General features: G+C 40.5%; 2 protein-coding genes and 1 non-coding gene across 3 annotated transcripts; 2 read left to right on the top strand and 1 right to left on the bottom strand.

Annotated features, from left to right (window-relative positions):
- Positions 1-750: 750 nt before the first annotated feature.
- On the top strand, positions 751-4,990 carry LOC128379172 (cytoglobin-1-like). The gene is made up of 3 exons (XM_053338812.1): positions 751-1,008; positions 4,028-4,259; positions 4,454-4,990. Exons 1-3 carry the CDS (start codon positions 872-874, stop codon positions 4,616-4,618), a joined length of 534 nt encoding a protein of 177 aa, XP_053194787.1. The 5' UTR covers positions 751-871; the 3' UTR covers positions 4,619-4,990.
- Positions 4,991-11,384: 6,394 nt separating this feature from the next.
- LOC128379222 (fas-binding factor 1 homolog) lies at positions 11,385-21,118 on the top strand. The gene is made up of 30 exons (XM_053338866.1): positions 11,385-11,522; positions 12,142-12,172; positions 12,640-12,687; positions 12,780-12,825; positions 12,897-12,966; positions 13,074-13,124; positions 13,231-13,372; positions 13,498-13,578; positions 14,060-14,194; positions 14,301-14,427; positions 14,519-14,673; positions 14,777-14,870; positions 14,969-15,430; positions 15,533-15,598; positions 15,689-15,759; positions 16,430-16,482; positions 16,564-16,611; positions 16,707-16,838; positions 16,978-17,078; positions 17,285-17,491; positions 17,633-17,740; positions 17,902-18,041; positions 18,201-18,319; positions 18,422-18,544; positions 18,645-18,821; positions 18,990-19,166; positions 19,266-19,403; positions 19,495-19,603; positions 19,687-19,811; positions 20,619-21,118. Exons 1-30 carry the CDS (start codon positions 11,385-11,387, stop codon positions 20,700-20,702), a joined length of 3,558 nt encoding a protein of 1,185 aa, XP_053194841.1. The 3' UTR covers positions 20,703-21,118.
- Positions 20,988-21,058, bottom strand: LOC128379677 (small nucleolar RNA R38). Its single transcript, XR_008323447.1, has one exon. It is a non-coding gene; the product is annotated as a small nucleolar RNA R38 (small nucleolar RNA).
- Positions 21,119-21,203: the final 85 nt, after the last annotated feature.

The raw sequence follows: 21,203 nt of genomic DNA, 5'->3' as shown, positions 1-21,203 counted from the left end.
TGAACAAGAACGTTCTCAAGTTTTCAGCTGTGACAACACAAATGAGATATGACTCCCCTCTGATAACCCCTGCCACAACAAAGATCGAAAATGTACGCATTTGTAAAAAGTGCACTGAGAGCTGTGTGAGTCTTTTTAGGGTTTGCGCTTATAATGAATAGGATGGTGAAAAATGAACTGAAAGCCCGCTGATATAATCTGTATCTTAACAGCAGCACAGAACAAATCAAAATGAATAGAAGCATGGCCTATTTCTGATGGACGTCATGCTGTTTAATTTGCAGTCAGCAAAGTGTTTTTACATTTACGTCCGTGGGGCTTTATGAGAAATTCAATATGATTACAGGTTAATCTCCTGGATACTCTGGAATAGTGACTCTGGAGGAGAAGGTAAAATTGTGCTCCTTTATCTTATTTTAGTGTCATAATCTCACATTGCATCAATGTTCACACATTGCATGTATTACATATTTGACCCTTATTAAGGATTTAGGGTATTTCCAAATACCTATCTCATCATGTTTTTACCAAATGCCACCTACTAAGGTGAGGTGGGCAGAGGGAGAAAGAAAAAGAGAGAGGGAGGGAAAGGAGAGTGTAAAAGAGAGAGTACAGAGGCTCCTCCTCGTGTGTGTTTCTTGTGTTTTTTTCTCAGCCTGTTCTTCACTCACACTCTCGCTCAGCAGAGACTCCGAGGTGGAGAGCAAAGATTCTCACTGAGAAGGCAGAGACAGGGAAACAGATTTTCTATCTCTCTCTCACCAAGAAAGAGAAGTAAAAAGGTAGAAGTATAGTTTTTATTTTGAGGGAGGGGGACTCATATTAGCCCTGCCTTCTGCACGTGCTCAGCTCTGCACAACTGTGTTCCTTGATGGAGAGGATGCAGGGAGAGGGGGACCTCCTGGAGCAACCAAGCCCGCTGACTGACAAGGAGAGGGTGATGATCCAGGACTCCTGGGCAAAAGTCTACCAGAAGTGTGATGATACTGGGGTGGCCATACTAGTCAGGTATTTCTTTCACTAGTTTTACTCCCCTGATGTTTTCAATGTAAATGCTGCTTGAGCATAGAATTAGGAAGATGAGCTATTTTCATATTTATCTCCATGTATAATGGTTGTTTATTCATTTATACACACCTTGTTCTTGCTTTTTGCACCAACGAGGACCTGGTTGTCATACAAAACTGTATGCATAGTATCTAAATCCTACATTGGGGGACTTTCATTAATGTTCTCATCTCTGCAACTTTAATTGGTTCACTACTGATAAGGTCAAATTAGCATTTTGTTTCTTTCCCCCTCAGTGATATCATTACACCTGCTGGAGCCACAAGGCCTACTGATGCTTCTCTGTCGCACAAAAACTGTATACATCTGTCTGTGGGATTATCCCATGTCAAAATCATATGTAGTTGATGTTAAACATAAATGACCTAACTGGATTTATAAGTTTACAGTGTGTCTAAGAGAACACAGTCCACCATATTTTCGCAAGTGGTGTTCCCACCTCTCCCCTTCTCTTAATCCTATTTATCAGATAGTAGAGGCAAAGGATAAACATCATAATCCATCGTTGGCTCTCACAAGGCTCCCTTCCTTGGAGCAGGTCATGTTTTGAATGCCTATATAGAGGGCCAAGCAACCTACACCAGCATGACTCTGTCATTGGCAGTCAGACCTTTAAAATGTCCCTGATTTTTTATTTATTTAAGCCAAAATATTACAGGATCTCCTGTCACAACGTGTATAACCATTTCATTATATCACTGATTGTTATTCAGGAGTCATTTAAACATCCACTGTGTCTAATAATGGGGGGCATGCGTTGTTATACTGACAGCAATGAGAGAAAAAAATGACTGTCTTTCATGTTTGGCAAGATTTGCTGCATGACACAGCGTGCCTTGATAATCCTTGATGATTGCAGGAGGTGAAAGTTGAGAGGGAGGTTAGCTGCAAAACACTTAGATGGTCACCTTTTAGTGGATTTTTTTTTTCATGAAAGAATTTTTACTTATTTTATGTCTCTACATTCCTACACAAAGACTCTGCAACCTTCAGGAATTTGAAGAATGATGGTTGATCGATAAGCGCAAACATGGCAAACTCTCTATTTGGTTCTAAAAGGGAGAGAGTCTCTTAGCTGAGCCTCAGCTTTCACTTAAAACCTTCAAACTAACTGTCTGCCGGGCAACAGATAACATCCAAAGTAGCAAATTACAGCGCTGTCTCTGAAATTAGAAACTTTGTCTGGATTCAGCTCTTCAGTTCATCTTGAAGAATAGATAAGGAAGGATTAAAACTCCAATGACCATATAAAATACTAATGAGGCTATTTATATGCAACCACAGGTCATGCTATTACAAGAGAGAAAGATTAAACACTACAGTTCCTCATTAGTTTGCAGTGAAACTAGGAATACTTCACTCCAGCACTTGCAGAGGCACTCCACCAAGAAGTGAGAGATTAAGACAGCACCTCCTTTCCCTCTCCCTTTCCAGACATTTAGATTCACAAGTTAAACTCTTAATAGCATGTTTGTAAGTGTTTTTAACAGAAAAAAATATTGCTTCCTTTTTGCGTTGCAGAGAGAGTACGAGATGGGACATTGGGAATAAATAACCAACAACCAGATGCATTGGCCCTCTTCCCAGACTGTGGGAGGGGGTGAGTTTTTAGGTTCCTCTTTGCTAATTCTCTAAGATACCTCTGAGGGTCAAGCAGAGAGAAAATCAAAGAAAATGTCTTTGAACTCGCTATTTGTTGACAGAAAGAGCACAGCGTGAGTCAGGATGTGCAAGGAAATATCAAAATCCTGACTAGGAACTTGTCAAAAACGTGAAGAATATAACATCGATGCCTACAGAAACATATTGTAAAAAACCTCATCACATAAAGCAAAAGGAAGGTATCAGGTGTGTTCATGGTAGTCTGAAAAGGCAATGATATACTTTTTTTTTCTTTTCAATTTTCCCCCTCTAATTAGCACATTGTTAGACATTGTGAAGTTGTGCATGATTATGACAGACCCAGTCAGACACCTGAGCCAACAGGTTCACAAGAAGGGAACCACATTTAGAAAAAAGGAAGAATATGTGAACCGAGAGGCCAGATTTCTGGTAAATGTTATCATTTTTGATCTTGATGGATGGATGACAATTCTTCAAAATCCTAATTAATGGGTCAGCTATCACACTGGGTCCACGGGGATGAATCAATTATACAAACCCTGCACTCATTTACAGAGTGCTGAGTAAGGATATTATTTTTCTATAACTGCCTAATTTGCTCACAGGTTTATGATAAGATGTTCAGCAATCTAGCACAGTAAAGTTATTACAGTGGGAAGCTCAGAAAAAACCCCCACTGAGATCAGTTTAAACCAATACATGCATTTATCAAAGCCAAAGCTGAAACAGTTATGAAAGAGAATTCCTCCTTCAGCCTTCAAGAGAAACATCTGTTACAAACGTTTTATCTGATCCTGCAAGATTTATTCCTATGAAATGTTAAATGATTTTGAAAATTAAGTAATGGGACAAAAATGTGATTTTAGCCTAACCCTTATCATATAATCCCTTCTATTAAAAAAATAAAGAATAAATCTTATGTTAATGTTCAACTAAGATATCAACATTTGGCAGTAGAAGAGAGAGGTTTAAGGATTAATTTACTAGCCAGCTACAAAGTATGCAGAAGTCAATTGAGATACAAGAAGACGTGCTAGTAAAGTCATCACAGTTAACAAATATGCAAACTAAGGGGTATCTTTTGGTATTAAGCTGCAGATTCTCTGCAGCTGGATGTTGTGTTACCACTTAAAATGTATCTTGAAAATGGTTTAAAGCAAACATTTAAAGTGAAAATATGCAGCACTTTCATGTCAGTACTTTATGTTTACTTATGGTATCTTGCCAGCTCAAAAAAAATGAACGGGGGTTTGCAGGCTGAAGGGCAATGAGATTAGTTGAGCCTCCCTGCAGCTGCTCATACCCATATCTCTCATTGAACTATCCTCCTTTACAGGCTGTTTGTGAACTTCCCCTCATCCAAGCAGTACTTCAGCCAGTTCAAGCACATTGAACAGCCAGAGGAGCTGGAGCGGAGTGCCCAGCTTAGGAAGCATGCACGCAGAATCATGAATGCCATCAACACGCTGGTTGAAAGCCTTGACAACTCAGAGAAGGTGGCTTCAGTGCTGAAGCTGGTCGGCAAGGCCCACGCACTCAAACATAAGGTGGAGCCTGTGTACTTCAAGGTAAAGTGAGTGTGAATAAAAAAGAACTGACACACACACACACAACCCAACACAACCCAACACATAACCCAATGTCTTGATGAAAAAGTAGTTGAGTTCCAGAAGTTGAGGAAGTCTATCACCTTGTCCCTATCAAACGTAACGTAACGTAGTGAAACATGAGAGTCTCCTGCATTTGTGTGTGTCTTCATCAGATCCTGAGTGGTGTAATATTGGAAGTCCTGGGAGAAGAGTTTCCAGAGGTCGTGACACCAGAAGTGGCTGCAGCATGGACCAAACTCTTGGCTACCATATACTGTAGTATCACAGCCATCTATGAGGAGGTGGGCTGGGCTAAGCTCTCAACCTCAACTGGATGAAGCTTTTAGTCTGTGTTTACTGGACTATGCATACCCAGTGACTTCTAATTGTTGGTCCACAGCCTCATCAGAAAGAGATCAATTGGCCTTTGAACGGAAGCTAGAACGGATCTTTACAGAAATCACACAATCACAGAAATAATATGGGGAAAACATTTTAATGTAATCTACTGTAAGATAATTGTTGGGCTATGGGGCATACACTATAAGAACAGGTAGGCTACTCTGCTCTTTCCATGGCTAGCTGTGTGTGTAAGTGTGCATGGGTTGGAGGACAAAAAGAAAGTAAAAAACTGTAAGCTTTCCACTATGTTGTTGTACTATTGTAAAAGACCAAATCATTTCAAGGGGAGAGCAAAGAAAATGCAACATGAACCCTGCAGTAGATGAGAGGTCACATTTGACTTGGATGTGCCTTCTAACGAATGTGTATATCTAGAAACTGCCATGTAAATACTATTCTTTCTAAATATCATGTGATTCTCCAATGATTCCTTTTATCAGTCTTTATCCCCTTGTGTACACCTTATGGGATATTAAGACATTTTTACATTTTTAACAGTTAACTGTAATGATTGTACATTCTGTCACCTTTCTATCTGTAATTAACAGCATTTTGAAATAAAAAACGAACAAAGAAAACCCTGTGACACAATGTCTTATCCTTTTAAATTTACAACTGCTTTAAACTAATTCTTCTGCTGTTCTACTCAGTACCGTGTGGACAAAATTAGACCTTTTCATTTCTCTCGCTTGGCCTACTGCTCTCTTATTCTCTGCTTGAGTCAGCAGTGCAAAGTATAAGTGGCTCAGCTGCTGAAAGTCCCTATTTATCCCTCTATTCTCTGTCTTTTTCATAATATACTGTAGGAACACTGCACTTGGCCTGCAGGGATGTCATTTAAGGGCCTGGTATATTACACAGCTGCCCCATGATGTCTATAACATTTGTCAAACTAAATTTGAGTACAATAACAATAAATTAGTACTGTCTAGATTTCCAGTAATTTGAATTGACTGGTATGTGTTAATCTTTCCTGGAAACCTTTGCTGTCATGCTGTCAAGTGCACTCAAGACCATTTTTTACACAATTCTGCTTTTTCTTAACAAAAATGACAAAAATATCAAGATTGGTTTGATCTGCTGTGTTGACGACAGGGTGGCATAGTGCTTGTTTTCAGAATAGAAACAAACAGCATGCTCTGTTTGCCTCTTAGTCCTGCCAGCGAGATCTACCCCCCTCCTTGATCCTGACTAATCCTCTGAGCTAATCTCCCCAATCATGAGTGAGGGCCAAGAGGTAAGACAGGAATAGTCTAATTGTTACAACACAAACTTTGCCTTTTCCATTCAAGCCTTTCCAATGGGAGCAGAAGTTTCAGTGCTCTAACCACGAGCAGTCCCAAAGGTAGGATACCCTGGGAATAGGACCATGTGTACCACCTTGGCGGTCCTCACTGCCATCGCTCTCATCCTGCGGCAAAGATTCTCCAACAAAATCAAACCGTGAGTACTAATCATTGGATTTTGATTTTTGATTAATTGCAACCACTCATGAGCAGAAAATCTATCTCTGTTACACACCGAAACTGAAATCAAAAGCTGTTTCTACTTTTGTTGAGACTCAGTATTTGTTTAAACTTGTGCAGTCGTGGGAAATTACATTTTCCAATGCTTGACAAATTCAATTTACTTCACTTCACTTACTTACTTCCACCCATGCTTCGAATGAAGCCCGTCCTTACACTATAGGTCATAAATTGAGTTGGCAAGAACAACCTTCAGTTACGATTGAGTGACAGATGCCATCTAGTGACCGTAGTAATTATAACCTAATGAATTGACGTAGTTGAGATGACGTCAACATGAAGTCATAAAGGGTCATTTCTGTATTAGGAGGTGGCGAGTTGCATTGATGGTTGGCTGGATGGCTAGGTAGGTCAATGGCAAAAAAGACTTAGCTGCAGGAGTTCGCTATTTGCATCCTGCTCCCAACTGCGTGTAATGTTTTCAACTTCACATTAGGACAGTCTTTAAATAAAGGCAACAATGAATGTGAAGTTTACTGTTGCCATGATGACAAAGGTTGCCTAATTTTAAGGAAGTAGTAACTTTAACCCACACCAAACTTAAAGTGATCTTTTTAAACCCAACAATGATCTTTCCCGAACCCTAACCAAGTAGTTTTTGTGCCTACACCTTACCAGACCTTAAACATAGTTTTGTCACACCAGAAAACATCATTACTCTTCAACAGTGATTTTAAGTGTTTTGGAAAGCACTCATAGAAGCAGCATTTTAGAAAACGCTCTGATGGGCTATTCTGAAGTTCATGGTACAATCAACCTATGTGGTCATTTAATTATGAGGATGTGTTGTTCAAATATGAACACAAACATGGGAAGAGCATGCTTGCTTCATGTATGGGAGAGAGAGAAACTAACAGAAGCAGAGACTCATCTGCATCATTGATTTGAAATCACCACAGTGATTATTTTAGGGTTCGCCTTGAGCAACAGTGTGTGGATCAAGTGGCTTGATACATAACAACAGTGTATTCCCGTTCTTTTAATGGAGAGATGAATAGAGGAGAAAGCATCAGAGCTTTTGAGCTCATGGCCGCTAATTGACTCAAAGTGCAATCTTCTCAGCCCCCGCGGTCCTGCTTAGCCACTCACACAGCAATGGCAAACAACACCACGTGGCTACAGCACCACGGAGCATGGCAACAGCTAGCTCACACAATTATTTTAATTAACAAACAGCAGCAAGAGTTCACATCCGTTACTAAACTGTTTCCAGATATCTGCGTGTTTAATTGACTGTTCCAAGAAGGGAGGGTGTGGATAAATGTGTTGTGTAAAAATATTGAGTAATATGTTCTTTATCACCCATCACAGGCAGAAAGAGCCTACTGAGAGAGAGGTGCCATATATGAAAAGTGATGGAGCAGGAGAAACCCAAAAATGACAACAGTGAGCATTACTGGGTAAGGAAAAACAAACAATGAACCAATTGAGCAATGCATTACAGAGCCACAGAGCCCTTAAAAGTGATTTAGTATTGTACTTCCAAACAGCCGAGGTCAAGATATTTTGATATTCTGAAGTCTTTTCTTTTTTTAAATGTGTAGTCTCCAGGTCTGCAATTATGTATTTATTCATTTTTATATCCAATGCCAACATTTTTTAAATTCTTGTTTTCTACAGTATTTGCACAGGTCAACAGTGGTTCAAGAAAGATTGTAGTTATGGAAAAAAATTACAGTTAATGTAGGGTTGGATTTAGGCAACTAAAACACTTTAGTGTTAAAAATTGTTTTAAAGGGAAAGTGGTTTATAAAAAAACAAACATTAATTGCAGCACACAATTTGTAGTCTACATTAGGATATGACACACTACACACCCATCCATATCTAAAACATACTATACATAAAGAGCACCTTTCTTTTTGCACTGGCACTAAGCATTTGCACAGGACATCAGTCATGAGATGTGGAATTGTCCAACATTGATACTGAGCTGAGGTAAGAAGATCCTAGAGGGACGAAGCCCCTAAAAACCCACGGGAGACATTACACATTTGTTTTCACAAGCTGAGTATTACAGTATTTGTCAGGAAGAGCAAGGTGGTATTCATGTGTAAAATTGGTGGAGTGCCCCTTTGAGAATATTAAAAACTTTAACCCTTTATCCCTACACTTCATCTTGAACAAAACATATTCCATGCTAGCACTGTGGCAGTATTTCATCAACAATTTAGGCCAAATGCTCAATTTAATCAAAGTAGTTGCTTAACAAATCCAACACTAGAAATGCACATATTAAGGATAGCAATAGTGTACAAAAACAGATTGTAAAATCTGAAATAAGTTATAAAAAATACTGCCTATAAACTGTACCAAAGACTTAAAGCCAAAACCAACACTCCAAAGCTGAGAATTGCAGTGGGAGAAAAAGAGACAGGATCCATATGGACAAAGACAAATTGACAGTTGTGTGGAAGTTGTGTGTGTGTGTCTTGTGCTAGCGGGGAGGGGCGGGGGGGTTGCGGAAGGGGCTCCAGACAAGGGGAGAAAGTGGAGCAGTGGAGCATGTTACAGAGGCACAGATGCATAAAGAGCTAAGATGCCTGCCCCACATTTAGCTTTTAAGCACTGACTGCCACACCGTTAACACTAAATGATTCAGAGGCAGAACAACAATCCATCATCTCTTTGGAGGGTTATTATAAATACATTACCTCCTCACAACTGCACCATTTAACGCAGCTGTTAGGAACCTTAACATGAAGTAATAAACTCACTGATCATTTCACCTGCAGTAACCACTACACAGAGGTTTCTTGCAGGTCATTGGCCATTCTTTCACTTGTTATCTGTTTTATGGTGGTAAGAGGATTCACTTGAGTAAGGGTTAGATGATCTATTTGTTTTTACATTATTTTTTTCCTGAATCACTCATGACTTTGCACCTCAGCTTTCACTTCCTTTGTGCTCCCCTGCAGATGTGAACTAAGACCAGAGTGAGCCAACATCTCAAATCTGGTGAGCATGAGGTGAACTCTGTCATCTGTCATATTGTACCTAGAATACACCGGAAATGTCCTTGATAATGTATATATGTTTTGTGATCTTGTTTTAGTGGCCTCTGCTAGCAAGACTTTCTTCCCCCGGATTCTACAGGAGAGATTTCCTGTCACCTTTTGTTGATCTCTCTCATTGATCTGCTTCTGATTGATCTTTGCTTGACAACTGTCTCCAAGACTCAAATGTATGAAAAAAAAGTGGGCCACAGAATCAATTAAGCCTGTTTTGATCTGTCCTGCAGATGCTCGCGTTACTGAAACAGGCAACAACATCTATGTAACTCGACTTGTAAATTCCAGTTTACAAGATGAACCTGACAAATGTTTTCATCTTGACAGCTGAAATTACAACACATTGTTGTCTGATTAAGACACAAAGCGTTACTTTGAAGTACAATACACGGTCAAGGATTAAGTAATAAAACATGTTCTGTGCCTCTATATATAGATGTATAAAAAACAGACAGTTATTTCTTTTATTTCCTTGTTTTGCTCGCTTTTAGCTAAATGTGATCATTTGTGTTTAATGTATGTATAAGGACAGAGTGAGCTTTGACTGAATGTTTCTGAAATAGTAGCTGCTCGTATCACCTCATAAGTGACCTGAATTCTTCTGAAATAGGAGCTAAAGGCAAGTATTGTACTGTACAATATATCGCAGGTAGGGCCAAACCTATGAATTCCTTAAAGGTTTAATTTCTCCTCACAGGGGAAGCCCACTGTCTAAATAAAGCAATGATTTGCACCTCTGTTCTGATGAGTACTCCTTTAAATTATAATAGATTCTGCCTCAACTTGTTAATGAGGTTGATGTGCCGATTTCTGAGTCCTGAGACACTGTTTCCATCTGCACCTTTGCTTTAAAAAACAATTCTGATATCTAAAAACACGAGTAAACAAATTCAGCAGTTCCCTGCCTTGATGAGTGTCCTGTTTGTAGATCTTCAGTGCGCACACACACACACACACACACACACACACACACACACAAACATACACTTACACTATTAACAGGATGTCCTAAGGAAGTCCTAAATATTGATAAAGGGCATGAAACAGCTACTCCTCAGTCATCACAGTTATCTACAAGATTCCAGGGAAAAGTTGCTCCCATAGCTTACATTATAAAATAATTTACTATGAATCATCACTTGCATGTGTGTTTATTAAACTGCGCTGATAGTTCAAGAGTTTTTGTGCTGTTGTTTTTAATCTGTGGCTTGACAGTGGAGGATTTTTTTGCTCAAACATGAAATACAGTGTGTTTTGCTTTGATGTAAAGACCCCACTTTCTTGCAACTCCCCACTACTATGAATTAAAATATTCAATGACAGATGCTTGTTCGCTATACAACAAACATGATGGATGGAAAAAATAAAATCAACCAATGCTGGCACATTTGTCTAATCCCAACATTGAAATTCCTTAAAAGCCTGAAAGCAGGAGCCTGATGAAGAATGCTGTCACTAAGTCAAACTTTGAGCAATGTGCTCACTGAAGGGTGATTTGCCTAGTTATCATTGTGCTGATTAAGAGTACAACATCAGGCCCAGACCTCACTGAATTAAATATAGGCTACAGATGATAAATTATTCAGCTCTTCAGTTTTGTTGTGACTGATTTGCTTTGACTTACTTTGTGAGCTCTGATGCCACCTGGTGGTAAGTAGTTTAGTAGCTTTCACAGTAAGCAAGCAGGTGAAGTTATCAAAACAGTCCAAAGGAGGTAACTTCACTATTTAAACACCCCCACCCCACCCCCAAACAAACATCCCTTTGTAGATATTTTTAGCCATGCTGGGCATGGAGGGATGGTAATGTTGATCTGTCGGTTGATCCACAACTTTGTCCAGACTGAAATATCTAAACAACAATTAGATGGATTGCCATGAAATGTTGTAAGGGTGGTCATGGTCCCCAGATGATCCCATGATATTCCTTCTGTTGCAACCAGCAAGGTTTCTGCTTATCTAATGAAATATCTCAAAATCTACACAATGGATTGGCACAACAATTTGTACAGATTACCAGTACTCAATTATCAAATCAAAATCTCAGTTCATTTAGCCTAATAATTTGGTTTATTACAAAAGTAATAACATGAGCCTCTGGTCCACCTGTGTGCTAATGATTAGGCCTACATGTTAACATGGCAACAAGTAACACTAATGATGAACATGGTAATCGTCATACCATACCCAGATTACCATGTGGTCATCCATGCGTGTTCTCTGAAGGTTGCTGAAAACTACACTACCCATAATGCTTTGAGACGTATAAACAGGAAACCAACGTGTCGCGCCGGTTCGGGGTTGGTACGGTTATGAATTTGCTGAGCTAAATCAAACATTGAAGCTTGCGCTTAATGTAAAGCTTAAAACAAAATTAAAAAAGACTCTATATTGCTAATCGTTAAGTTTGTGCTACAGTAATGAATTAGCTTATGTGCTCAATACGGCTAATAAACACCCGTGTGTGTGTGTATAAGATGTGTAGCGGTGCTGATTCATTTTAACGTAACTTCAACTCAGCTGGCTAATTTTAAAACGATAAGCGTCGTTATTAAATACATTTGTATTTAAAAGCGTGAAACAGTGCGACTTTTATACATATTGACTTACTAACCACAGCATTGAGTCCTCAACATGAAAACTCGCCGGTGTAACAGAGTGGTTACCAATGGAGACGGAGACGCCTAATCAGATTTAACGAACCGGCGGCTACCAGCAGAGATTCAACATGGTGAGTCAGTCAGACTGCTGCCATCGTTAATATTTAAGATCTATCATAGTAAACATCATACTTTAACAAGTTAAATGCATGTGTTCAGCCTCGTTGTGTATCTATACAGTGATATTTCCTTCAGACCCAGAAATTACAGACCAGGTTAATCTATCCCAGCTGAAAAATAACCGTTTTCATCCATATTTACAGGCTTCAAAGTCGAAGGGAAAAACATCCAAAAGTAAGTTAATCCAATGTTATATGAATGCTACACTGCTGCATCATTTTATCTCTGCACGAGTTTATTTTTTAGCCCCCACCAAAAAAAAACACACCTTTGTCTTAAAGAACTTTACCATCTGTACAGCATATGACACTATGTATCCTTATCAAGCTATCTGGGTTTATTAGGAGGATCCTTCTTCCAGCTCAGAGAGGCATGCAGTTGAATGTGCAGAGCAGTAAGGAGATTGAAGAAGTAGCATTTTGATATAGAAAAACAAAAACACATAGTAGAATCAAAGACTACATAATAGCAATGGTATAAGTATTGTTAGTATACAGTATACAACCCAGCCATGTCAGAGCCGGTAACTAATATAACCAAAATTCAGCATACACACAAAAGACAAGGTATGCTTAAATGTAATAAGTTCCAAGCTTGTGTAAAAGTGTATCCCCTTCCCCCCCCCCATTGTTTTCCCCAAGGTCTCTTCGAAGATGACGATTTGCTTGACAGCTTATTTGATGATGAAAGTAAGTGAGTTCAGTTCTGCAGTTTTATATGATATTATAACTGTGAAAGATTCATGTGTTTTGATATTTTCTGGTTACAATTTACTTACCAGAACACCCGGTGAGGGGGAAATCAGCTCGTGGCGGATCAGCAAATCAGTAAGTTGGATGAATGAAAGAGTTTCACACTGTTAGTTATCATTTTTCACTCCTGTTCCTCTCTTCTCCAGCTCATCCGTCTCTGATAACATCTTCAGTATGCTAGCGGAGGAGGTGAAGAAGGATGGTGAGGATGCTGAGGTATGTAGACGGAGATGTGAAACATACATGCATGTATACATTTACGGTACCTTTTCTTTTTAATGATTTTATCCTCTCTTTGTTATTATTTTGTATTCTTGTCAAAGGACTCTGATGTCTCGGCAGCAGATCCTGATGACATACTGAAGAACATGAAGGTTGGTTATTATAAAAATGTTGAAAAGCAGACACAAAGCTGCTTTGTTGTCATTTCATGGCCACAGGTTCACTGCCAGTGCCTCTTGTTTTTCTATCCTCATACAGGACATGGATGATATGGATGCTGACCTTTTTCCATCAAAGAAAAAAACAAGTTCAGCTCCTGCACAAACAAAGCCGTCTGGTAATGAAAGGCCAAAGAAAGACTCTGCCGCATTAGAAAGTAATGTAAAACCAGAGGGAGCAGGTAATTCAGTACAAAGTGTTCTTGCATAAATTATTTCTCATTATTAGTCTCACATTATAATTATCTTTGAAGTTTACTTTGTGAGCAGCAATCAGAGAGAGTTGTGTCTCCCTAACTTCACTCAGATGAACCCGGCAAAGGAGAGAAGAAGCCAAACTCTGCTCCTTCATCCACAGCACGCAACTACAAGAAGTTCACTTTCTCTGGTGAGGGAACCCCTTGTTTACACACACCTCTGAGATGACGCTTCATGTGACTCAACAGGAGAGAAAAATTGTGTTTACTGATAACTCTGCTGTGTTTTTCTCATATTGCTGCATGAGTTCAGACATTGATTTTGATGATGAAGATCTTGGTCCGAGTCCTGACGCTAAAGGTGCATCAGTGTTTTGATAGATTGATATCCCACCCAAATAAATGCCACATAATACATCACTGCCACTAATCAGAGCCTCAAAACTGAACCACGAAGAGCTTTACACAATAAAATGGTGGAGTGGTGTAAATTGTGCAGTTGTGCCTAATAAACTGGTAGCATAATACTGTTAGATGTATTTGAACCTGTGTGTTTTTTGTATGTGAATAATCCTTAGTATTTACAATAAGTAATATAAATCTACCCATATTTTTACAGCTTGGTGTCCAAACACAGTATTAAAACAGTAAATATTCTTATTTCCTCTGCAGATCTAGACGACCCCCTGGATGACCTGCTTGATGACTTGCTTCCAGATGAAACCAAAACACAATCTAAATCTGGTGTGCAGCTGGCCAAACCTGAAAAATCGGTGCCATCTCCTGCAGCGTCTCCTGTCCGAAGGAGTGAAACAAGTGAGCCGTAAAGTTTTCCACAGTCTTTATTTTTCATTTTTTCACGTTGTCACCATACACTGAAGTACATCGTGTGTGTGTATGCGTTTTTCATTAGCTAAGGCAACAAAAAAGCAAGTTGATCTTACATTTGAGGACGATAAGGATGACCTGATGGATGCACTCGGATTCGACGGTGATAAAAACAAGACGAAAGAGAATGCGCTTTGGACCAACAGGGAAAGGTACCAGATTTAATTTTACTCTCACTGTCTCACTCAATTTTTGCATCTTGACATGACATATTGTGTGTTATGTCGTTGTGTTTAATGCCAGAAGTGAGCAGCCTCAGAGAGCTCGTACTCGGTTAGATGAGATTCTGGAGAGTTTGACTTCACCCCGTCTTCTTGAGCGACCACCCACGGGTGAGAGGAAGGACCAGCCTCAGTCTCAAGACAAGCACCAGCAGGAGAAGACATCTAGTGTGAAAGGTAACAAAGCAGCACTGTCTCCTGCTTAGCATAGCGATGAGCCATCACTGATTTAAAGGAAAGACATTAAACCAGTTTTTCTCTTTTTTTAACCATTTGTCAGAGCCACTTTTAGAGGATGACCTCACATTTGGATCTTATCAGCCCACATTGGTATCCACCCCTGAAGGGCGCCAGTCCCGTAGGCAGTCTGTCAGGTGTGTGTGAAGTCTATTCTGTGTGTATTACAGTACTTTTTGCCTGCCTTGATAAACTACACAAAATAGGTACATGACACTTTTTTGTGTATCATCAGATTTTCTACAGAGGATGTCAGTGCCTCCACCCCAGAGAAGAAACCAAAACCCACTACCCCCACCTCCACTCGATCCCGCAACTCAGCTGATTGGCTAGGACTCAAGACAAACGATGACTACGTAGAAGATGACGCCAAAGAGAAAAAGACGTTCATAGAGTCTCCAAAGGCTCCATCTTCTCCTCTATTAGAGAGAAAGCCGTTGCTGACAGGTGGTCATGCCACATCTGCTGTAAAATTGCCAGCAGCCACCTCGGCTCAATCTGAAAACATCGCCAAAAAAACTAAGCCAGAGGTCTCAAGAAGCCAGAAGAAAGAGGAGGAGGAGGAGGACGACGACTGGTTATCAGGAGCGCTGAGCAGAAAGAAGACCCTGGCAGTTTCAAACTCTGAAGCAAAAATCTCCAAACAGGAAGACTCTCTAGGCCTGGGAGAAGAAGTGGATCTGGAGTCATTTGTAAGGTACTGTGGAGAGCATGCATAACAGCAAAGGCAATACTTCATCCAGTGACAGAAGGTACTCTTGTTCCAATTTACTAAATGAGTACCTGCTCTTGTTTTCAGTAAGCCGGCCACTTCAAAAGCTACCAGGAGCAGAGATGACACTCTTGCGTCCGTCAAGGAAACTAGGTAGGATGTCCATGTAAATTCAATGCAAGTGACAATATGCAGGTTTTGGATGCTTTCCTGTTTTTTTCATTCTTGCTTTATGTTGTGCAGCAACACTTTTCTGGGACAGCCAAGTCCTGCTGCTCACTCCACCCCTGTCAGAGATGAGAAGACCAAACAAGGTATTCACTCAGTTGCTCAGTGATTCATCCAAATAACTACTCCTCATTAAATTTTATGATAGCATGAATACAAAATGTATAACAGCCATATTTTTCAAAGACATGTTCCTCCCCACACCTACAAGCCTTCCTCTCTTACCAACCACACTAATACTTCATTCATCTTGTATCATGTCATACTCATAATCTCAGCGAATCATCAACTCACATTGTACTGAATTATAATTTCAATTTCCCCCATAAATCCACCACATTCCCCATCTGTAGTTACTGAGTATACACCCACCGCTGAGCATCACATCCCTCCCAGCATAATACCCTCCGCACCGACAGCTATAGACTTTGGACAAACTCTGTCTCATCCTTCAGATTACCCTCCTCAATCCACCACTACCTTGCCAGTCGCTGCAGCTAGTATTAGCCTCCCTCAGCCCCACCACTTCCCATCCAATAAGGAATCCAGGGTGCGAGGAGGGCCCAGGCACGTTATGGACGAAACCCAGCAACCGCTGACATTTTCCAACACTATTTCTACTGTACTACCTGGCTCAATGGGGTGTAGGTAATTTTAGGGAAATATGAAGTTTTAGACGCAACAGTATTTTGTCACTAATGCTTTAGTACCCAATGTGAGCAGTATGATTGTTACTCATGTTTGCTTTCTTTCCAGCAGTTCCACAGCAAAACCAAATGCAAAACATGCCAACAGCTGTCCAACAACAGGTATTATTGTTTTCCTGCAGTCATTATTTGGGAAAAGCTTTAATAAGCCTTTTATTAATCCCTTCATTATCTTTTGAACAGATGACATTTTCAGCAGACAGTCTGCAGCAGCTGTTACTGCAACAGCAGGTAACCAACTTACCTCTACTTGCAAGTGTATTGAAAAATATAAGACCACATGTATCACTTGGTTTGTTCTCAACCTGGCTGCTCTCCTCCTAAAGTTGATGCAGTCTCAGTTGCTGGGTCTCGGGGGTGTCGTGGATGCAGGAGCCCTGCAGAGACTTAAAGAGAAAGAGCAGCAACCTGGAGATCATCAGGCTTTACAGGCTCGCATCATTCAGCTGGAAGGACAGGTACATGAATGCTCTTGCTGTGAGAAGAGGAGTACATAAGTATACTGATGTAGTGTGTCCCTGCTGTATTTATAGGATGGGATAATAACCTTCACAACTGCCTTTTCCTAGCCTGAAACTGCTATTTGTTATTGTTCAGGTGAAGACCCTGCAGCTGGAGCGAGACCAAGGCCAGATGTTGCTAGAGAGTGTTCAGAAGCGGCATGAAAAGGATATGGAACTCATGGACAACGCACACAAGTAGTTTATTCCCAGAGCTTGCCAGACCTCATTCTGAAAAATCATTTTATACTGTCTGTGTATCTGCACGCACATGCACATATGTGTAGTACAGATGTGCAGCACCCATGTACACGTTTAACATGCATTATGCATACTTCCTGGTATTTCAAGCAGCTTATGTGTGTCTGTATGCTTAACACGCAAGTATTTCTGTGCGTAATCAGAGCTCGTGTGAAGCTGCTCGAGGAATCGGCAGCCCAGAGGGAGACACGATCGCGGCAGGAGTGTGAAGACCTAATGGAACGCCTGGCCACAGCAACAAGATCTGCTGAGCAGGAGCGTACGGAGCTGCAGGCTCAGTACCAGCGGAAACTGGCCCAGGCCCAGCAGGACAGAGACCGTGAGGTGGAGAGGATCAGAGATCTTCAGAGGTAAACCTGGCTCATTCTTGGTGTGATTTAGTGACATATTTAATGAGTACAGCCCATGAAGGTGTTACATGAGTCATGAGAAAATCAATATTTCAATAGATAAAGAATATATTTTTATATTTCTCCTACTTTGCCATCAAGGAAATCCATCTTGGAAATGAAGAAAGACCATGAGGACCAGGTCCAGAGACTGAAGAAGTTAAAAGATGAAGAGATTGATGCGGTTACAAGTGCGACATCTCAGACCAGGTGGGTTAATATCACGGGACAATCCCACTCCCATTTTAAATGAAAAAACAACACCGTAATATTTTTTTTTAGTGTAGCTTGAAAGTGAGCATGGAATTTCTCTTTTTACATTGCTTATATTTCTCATCAACACTGATTTTCAACAATCACTCTTTGTCCAGGTCTCTTACACTGATGATCGAGCAGATGGAGCAGTTCTCCTCTCGGCTGGGAGAGCTCTCTTCTCGAGTGGAGAGCACACATGAACACACAGCCCAAGGCTTGGAACAGGGGGCGCGGCACAGAGATGAGCAGCTTCGAAGTACTTCATACACCCCACACACACACACACACACACACACAAACACACACTTACACTATTAACAGGATGTACAAATAGGTCAAGATACAAGCAGTCTGAGGGCATAGTTGAATCACATTGCAATTGGGTTAAGGTCATTCTTTAAATGTTATGTTTCAGTAATGCAGGGCCGTCTGGCCCAACAGCAGAAAGCCATGGTGGAGGAGAGAGCTTACCTCAAGGAAATAATTTCCAGGATGGACACTCAGCTCAATGAGCAGCAGAGACAGCTTGAGAAGGTCAGATATCAATGGCACAGACTATTTTTAGGCTACCTACAGTTGCTTATATATGGCAACATTGCACAAATATATACATGAATACGTTTTTGTATGCTTCAGGAGCGCTGGAAGGTGACAGCAGAGCAGGCAAAGGCAGAGTCAACCCAAAGAGGCCTGGAAGACGAGCGGCGTTCCTTTAGTATGCAGATTAACATGGAGAGAGAGGAGCTGGAAAGAGCCAAGGTGAGGCTGACAAATATTAGTTTAGATATTGAACAAAAGCTGAATCTTGATCATGAGTCTCCTCCTCACCTCTCCTGCCTGTCTCTCTCTATTCTATCAGAATGCATTACTGGAGGAGCAGAAGTCAGTGATGCACCTTTGTGCAGAGGAGAGAAGGAAGCTGGCAGCAGAGTGGGCCCACTTCCACGCCCAGGAGAAGCAGAGGCATGAGAGGACTGAACGTGAGGTCAGCAGTCTCTTAGACAAGAGAGAGGGCTCAATCATCAGTCTGGCACAGGTGAGCTTTGCTGCAACTGGTTTTTGACAATCTTGATAGGATGATGTTTATTTGACTAAATATAGCAGAATATATTTCAGTAAATTTAGCTTTTCCACCATGACTTACAGGATCCTTAATATCCTAAGCATTCAAGAATAACTGGCTTTTTCTCGGTTTCTGTTGTAGGACCAAGCCGACCTGAAGCTTCGCACAGCAGAGCTGAAACAGAAGGAGATGGCCATGGCTCAGGAGAGAGAGACTCTGGAAAGACTAAGAGAGGAAGTGGACAAGGACAAAGAGAGAATAAGCAGCACTGCTGTGAGGCTCAAAACACGTGCCCAGGAAGTGGAGGCTTTCAGCAAGGTAAATTAGCCCCACACTGACCTCTATGTATTGGAGTAGGACTCTTATGCACCTGTGGAGTATGTAGCATTCAATATACTTGGCACATGGTTTTTGCAGCTTGCTGCAGAGAAGTACGAGGAGGGAGAGCGAGCCTTGCAGGAGGCTCAACGTGTGGAGTCTGAGCACGAGGCGAGGCTCAGAAATATCCATTCCCAAACAGAGCGGCTGAGGCAGCAAGAGCAACGCATCCTTCAGGTGTGTTAGTGAGTTACTCTTCAGATTGAGATTGTGCTTCTACACTACAAAACTATAAATATGAACGGCACCTAAACACTCTTCGTTATAGGATCAAATGCAGTTAAATCATCTGCAGAAGGAGACTGAGAAGCTGAGACTGGACCCTCCCATCACCTCTTTACCACAAATGATCCCACCCATTTTACCAGGTGACGTAGACTCAAGACTAGTTTCTTGTATTGGATAAAAATAAAATCAAAATGCAAAGTGTAACTGTAATTATGTTCATCTGCAGACTCATGTTCAGTAATGCCTAACCCTGAGCTGGCATCAACCCTCAATGTTCCCACTCCAGCCTTGTTATCCAACTCTCAGTCTATGGCACTTCAGGCAAGTCTGGCTCTGTGGAAATACACTGCAGACAAGGTAAGCACTGTTGAAGATGTTACAAACCCTGAAAGTCAAAGTAATTATGACAGCAATTTCAACACATAAGAACTACTTGTTTCAAAATGTAGCTCATATGTTCAAAACTGTTGCCAAGTATTAATTTTGAATTGGATCATATACTTCTAAAAGTTGCTTGCTTTAAGAGAGAAAGTAAGTACCACAGAAATAGCCCTTTTACACATTGTAGATACATTAAGCTATCCTAGATGTTGCAGCTATTACGTTGTATGCAAATAGTGCATAAACATGACCACCACCAACCAAGAACTGCATTTCCCAACCATTAGCTATATTCTGTTTCAAATGTCTGTTTGAATATTCAGCTCATGTGCCATTGAGAAAAAAAAATAAAATAAAAACTAAGTCACTGCAACTCATTATACTGAGAACATATTTGACGGTACAAGACATGGTGTTTAAAATGACAATGACCTAGTAGTCTACTGGTTAATATACAATCCACATAATTCTACTTTCAGGTTTGGTAGTAAGTCTGTCACTGTACTGAACACCACAAATGCCATGCCCCCATCCAAGAAACAAATAACACATGTAGGTTGTTAGAGAAAAGGTTTTATTGTAAATGTGAAGTTGAATTCCTGGAGCATTACAATTTAAGTAATGTGTTGTGGCTCCTCCACAATATCAGCTTTTCAACACATGTACACTTACAGGGTTCTGTCAGTAGAGGCTTCATTTACTTTCACATTTGTCATGAAATATCCTTAAACATTTTTAAAATGTTAACATTTGTCCTGAGTAACTAGTTTTTCCTGCTCACAGGACCGTGAATACCTCCAAGAAGAACAGATCTTCCTTGACAATTTGAAGAAGAAGTCTTATAAGTTGTCTTTCAACAAAAACTGACCAAGATGTGCTGGACCCTCACAGTTGGATTCATGTTACTTTTAAATGTGCCAAATTACTTGAATTTTATACAGTGCTTTTTCTCCAGTTTATTAAATGTATTTTTTCCCCATCAAACTGTTCAACATTTGTGTGGCATCAGAGATCTGGTTCTAAATCAATGCTGTCTTGCGTTGGATCCACATCGACTCCATCTGAAAGATGAACATAAGAAAAAGGAAGCATTACAGTTCTGATCATTTGACCTCTAAAATACAACAAATACTATTCATGCTACATCTCTAGTCAAGCCTCAGGTTACCATAAGTCCACACCATATGTTCAGACAGGGATAACTTGTATCATCACCGACTTGACTCAACTTCTGTCAATCCTCCAGCATTTACCTGTTCATGTCATCTCAGTGCCCACGTGTCTTCTTAGAGTGTTGCTTCGCAGTTCACTAGACCTGCATGGAGACAACATCTGGATTATCAAGTGTTCAAGATTAAGCACAAGTCA

This window comes from Scomber japonicus, chromosome 18 (genome assembly GCF_027409825.1).
Source record: "Scomber japonicus isolate fScoJap1 chromosome 18, fScoJap1.pri, whole genome shotgun sequence".
Taxonomy (NCBI): Eukaryota; Metazoa; Chordata; class Actinopteri; order Scombriformes; family Scombridae; genus Scomber; species Scomber japonicus.
This window is presented reverse-complemented; position numbering and strand designations above follow the sequence as displayed.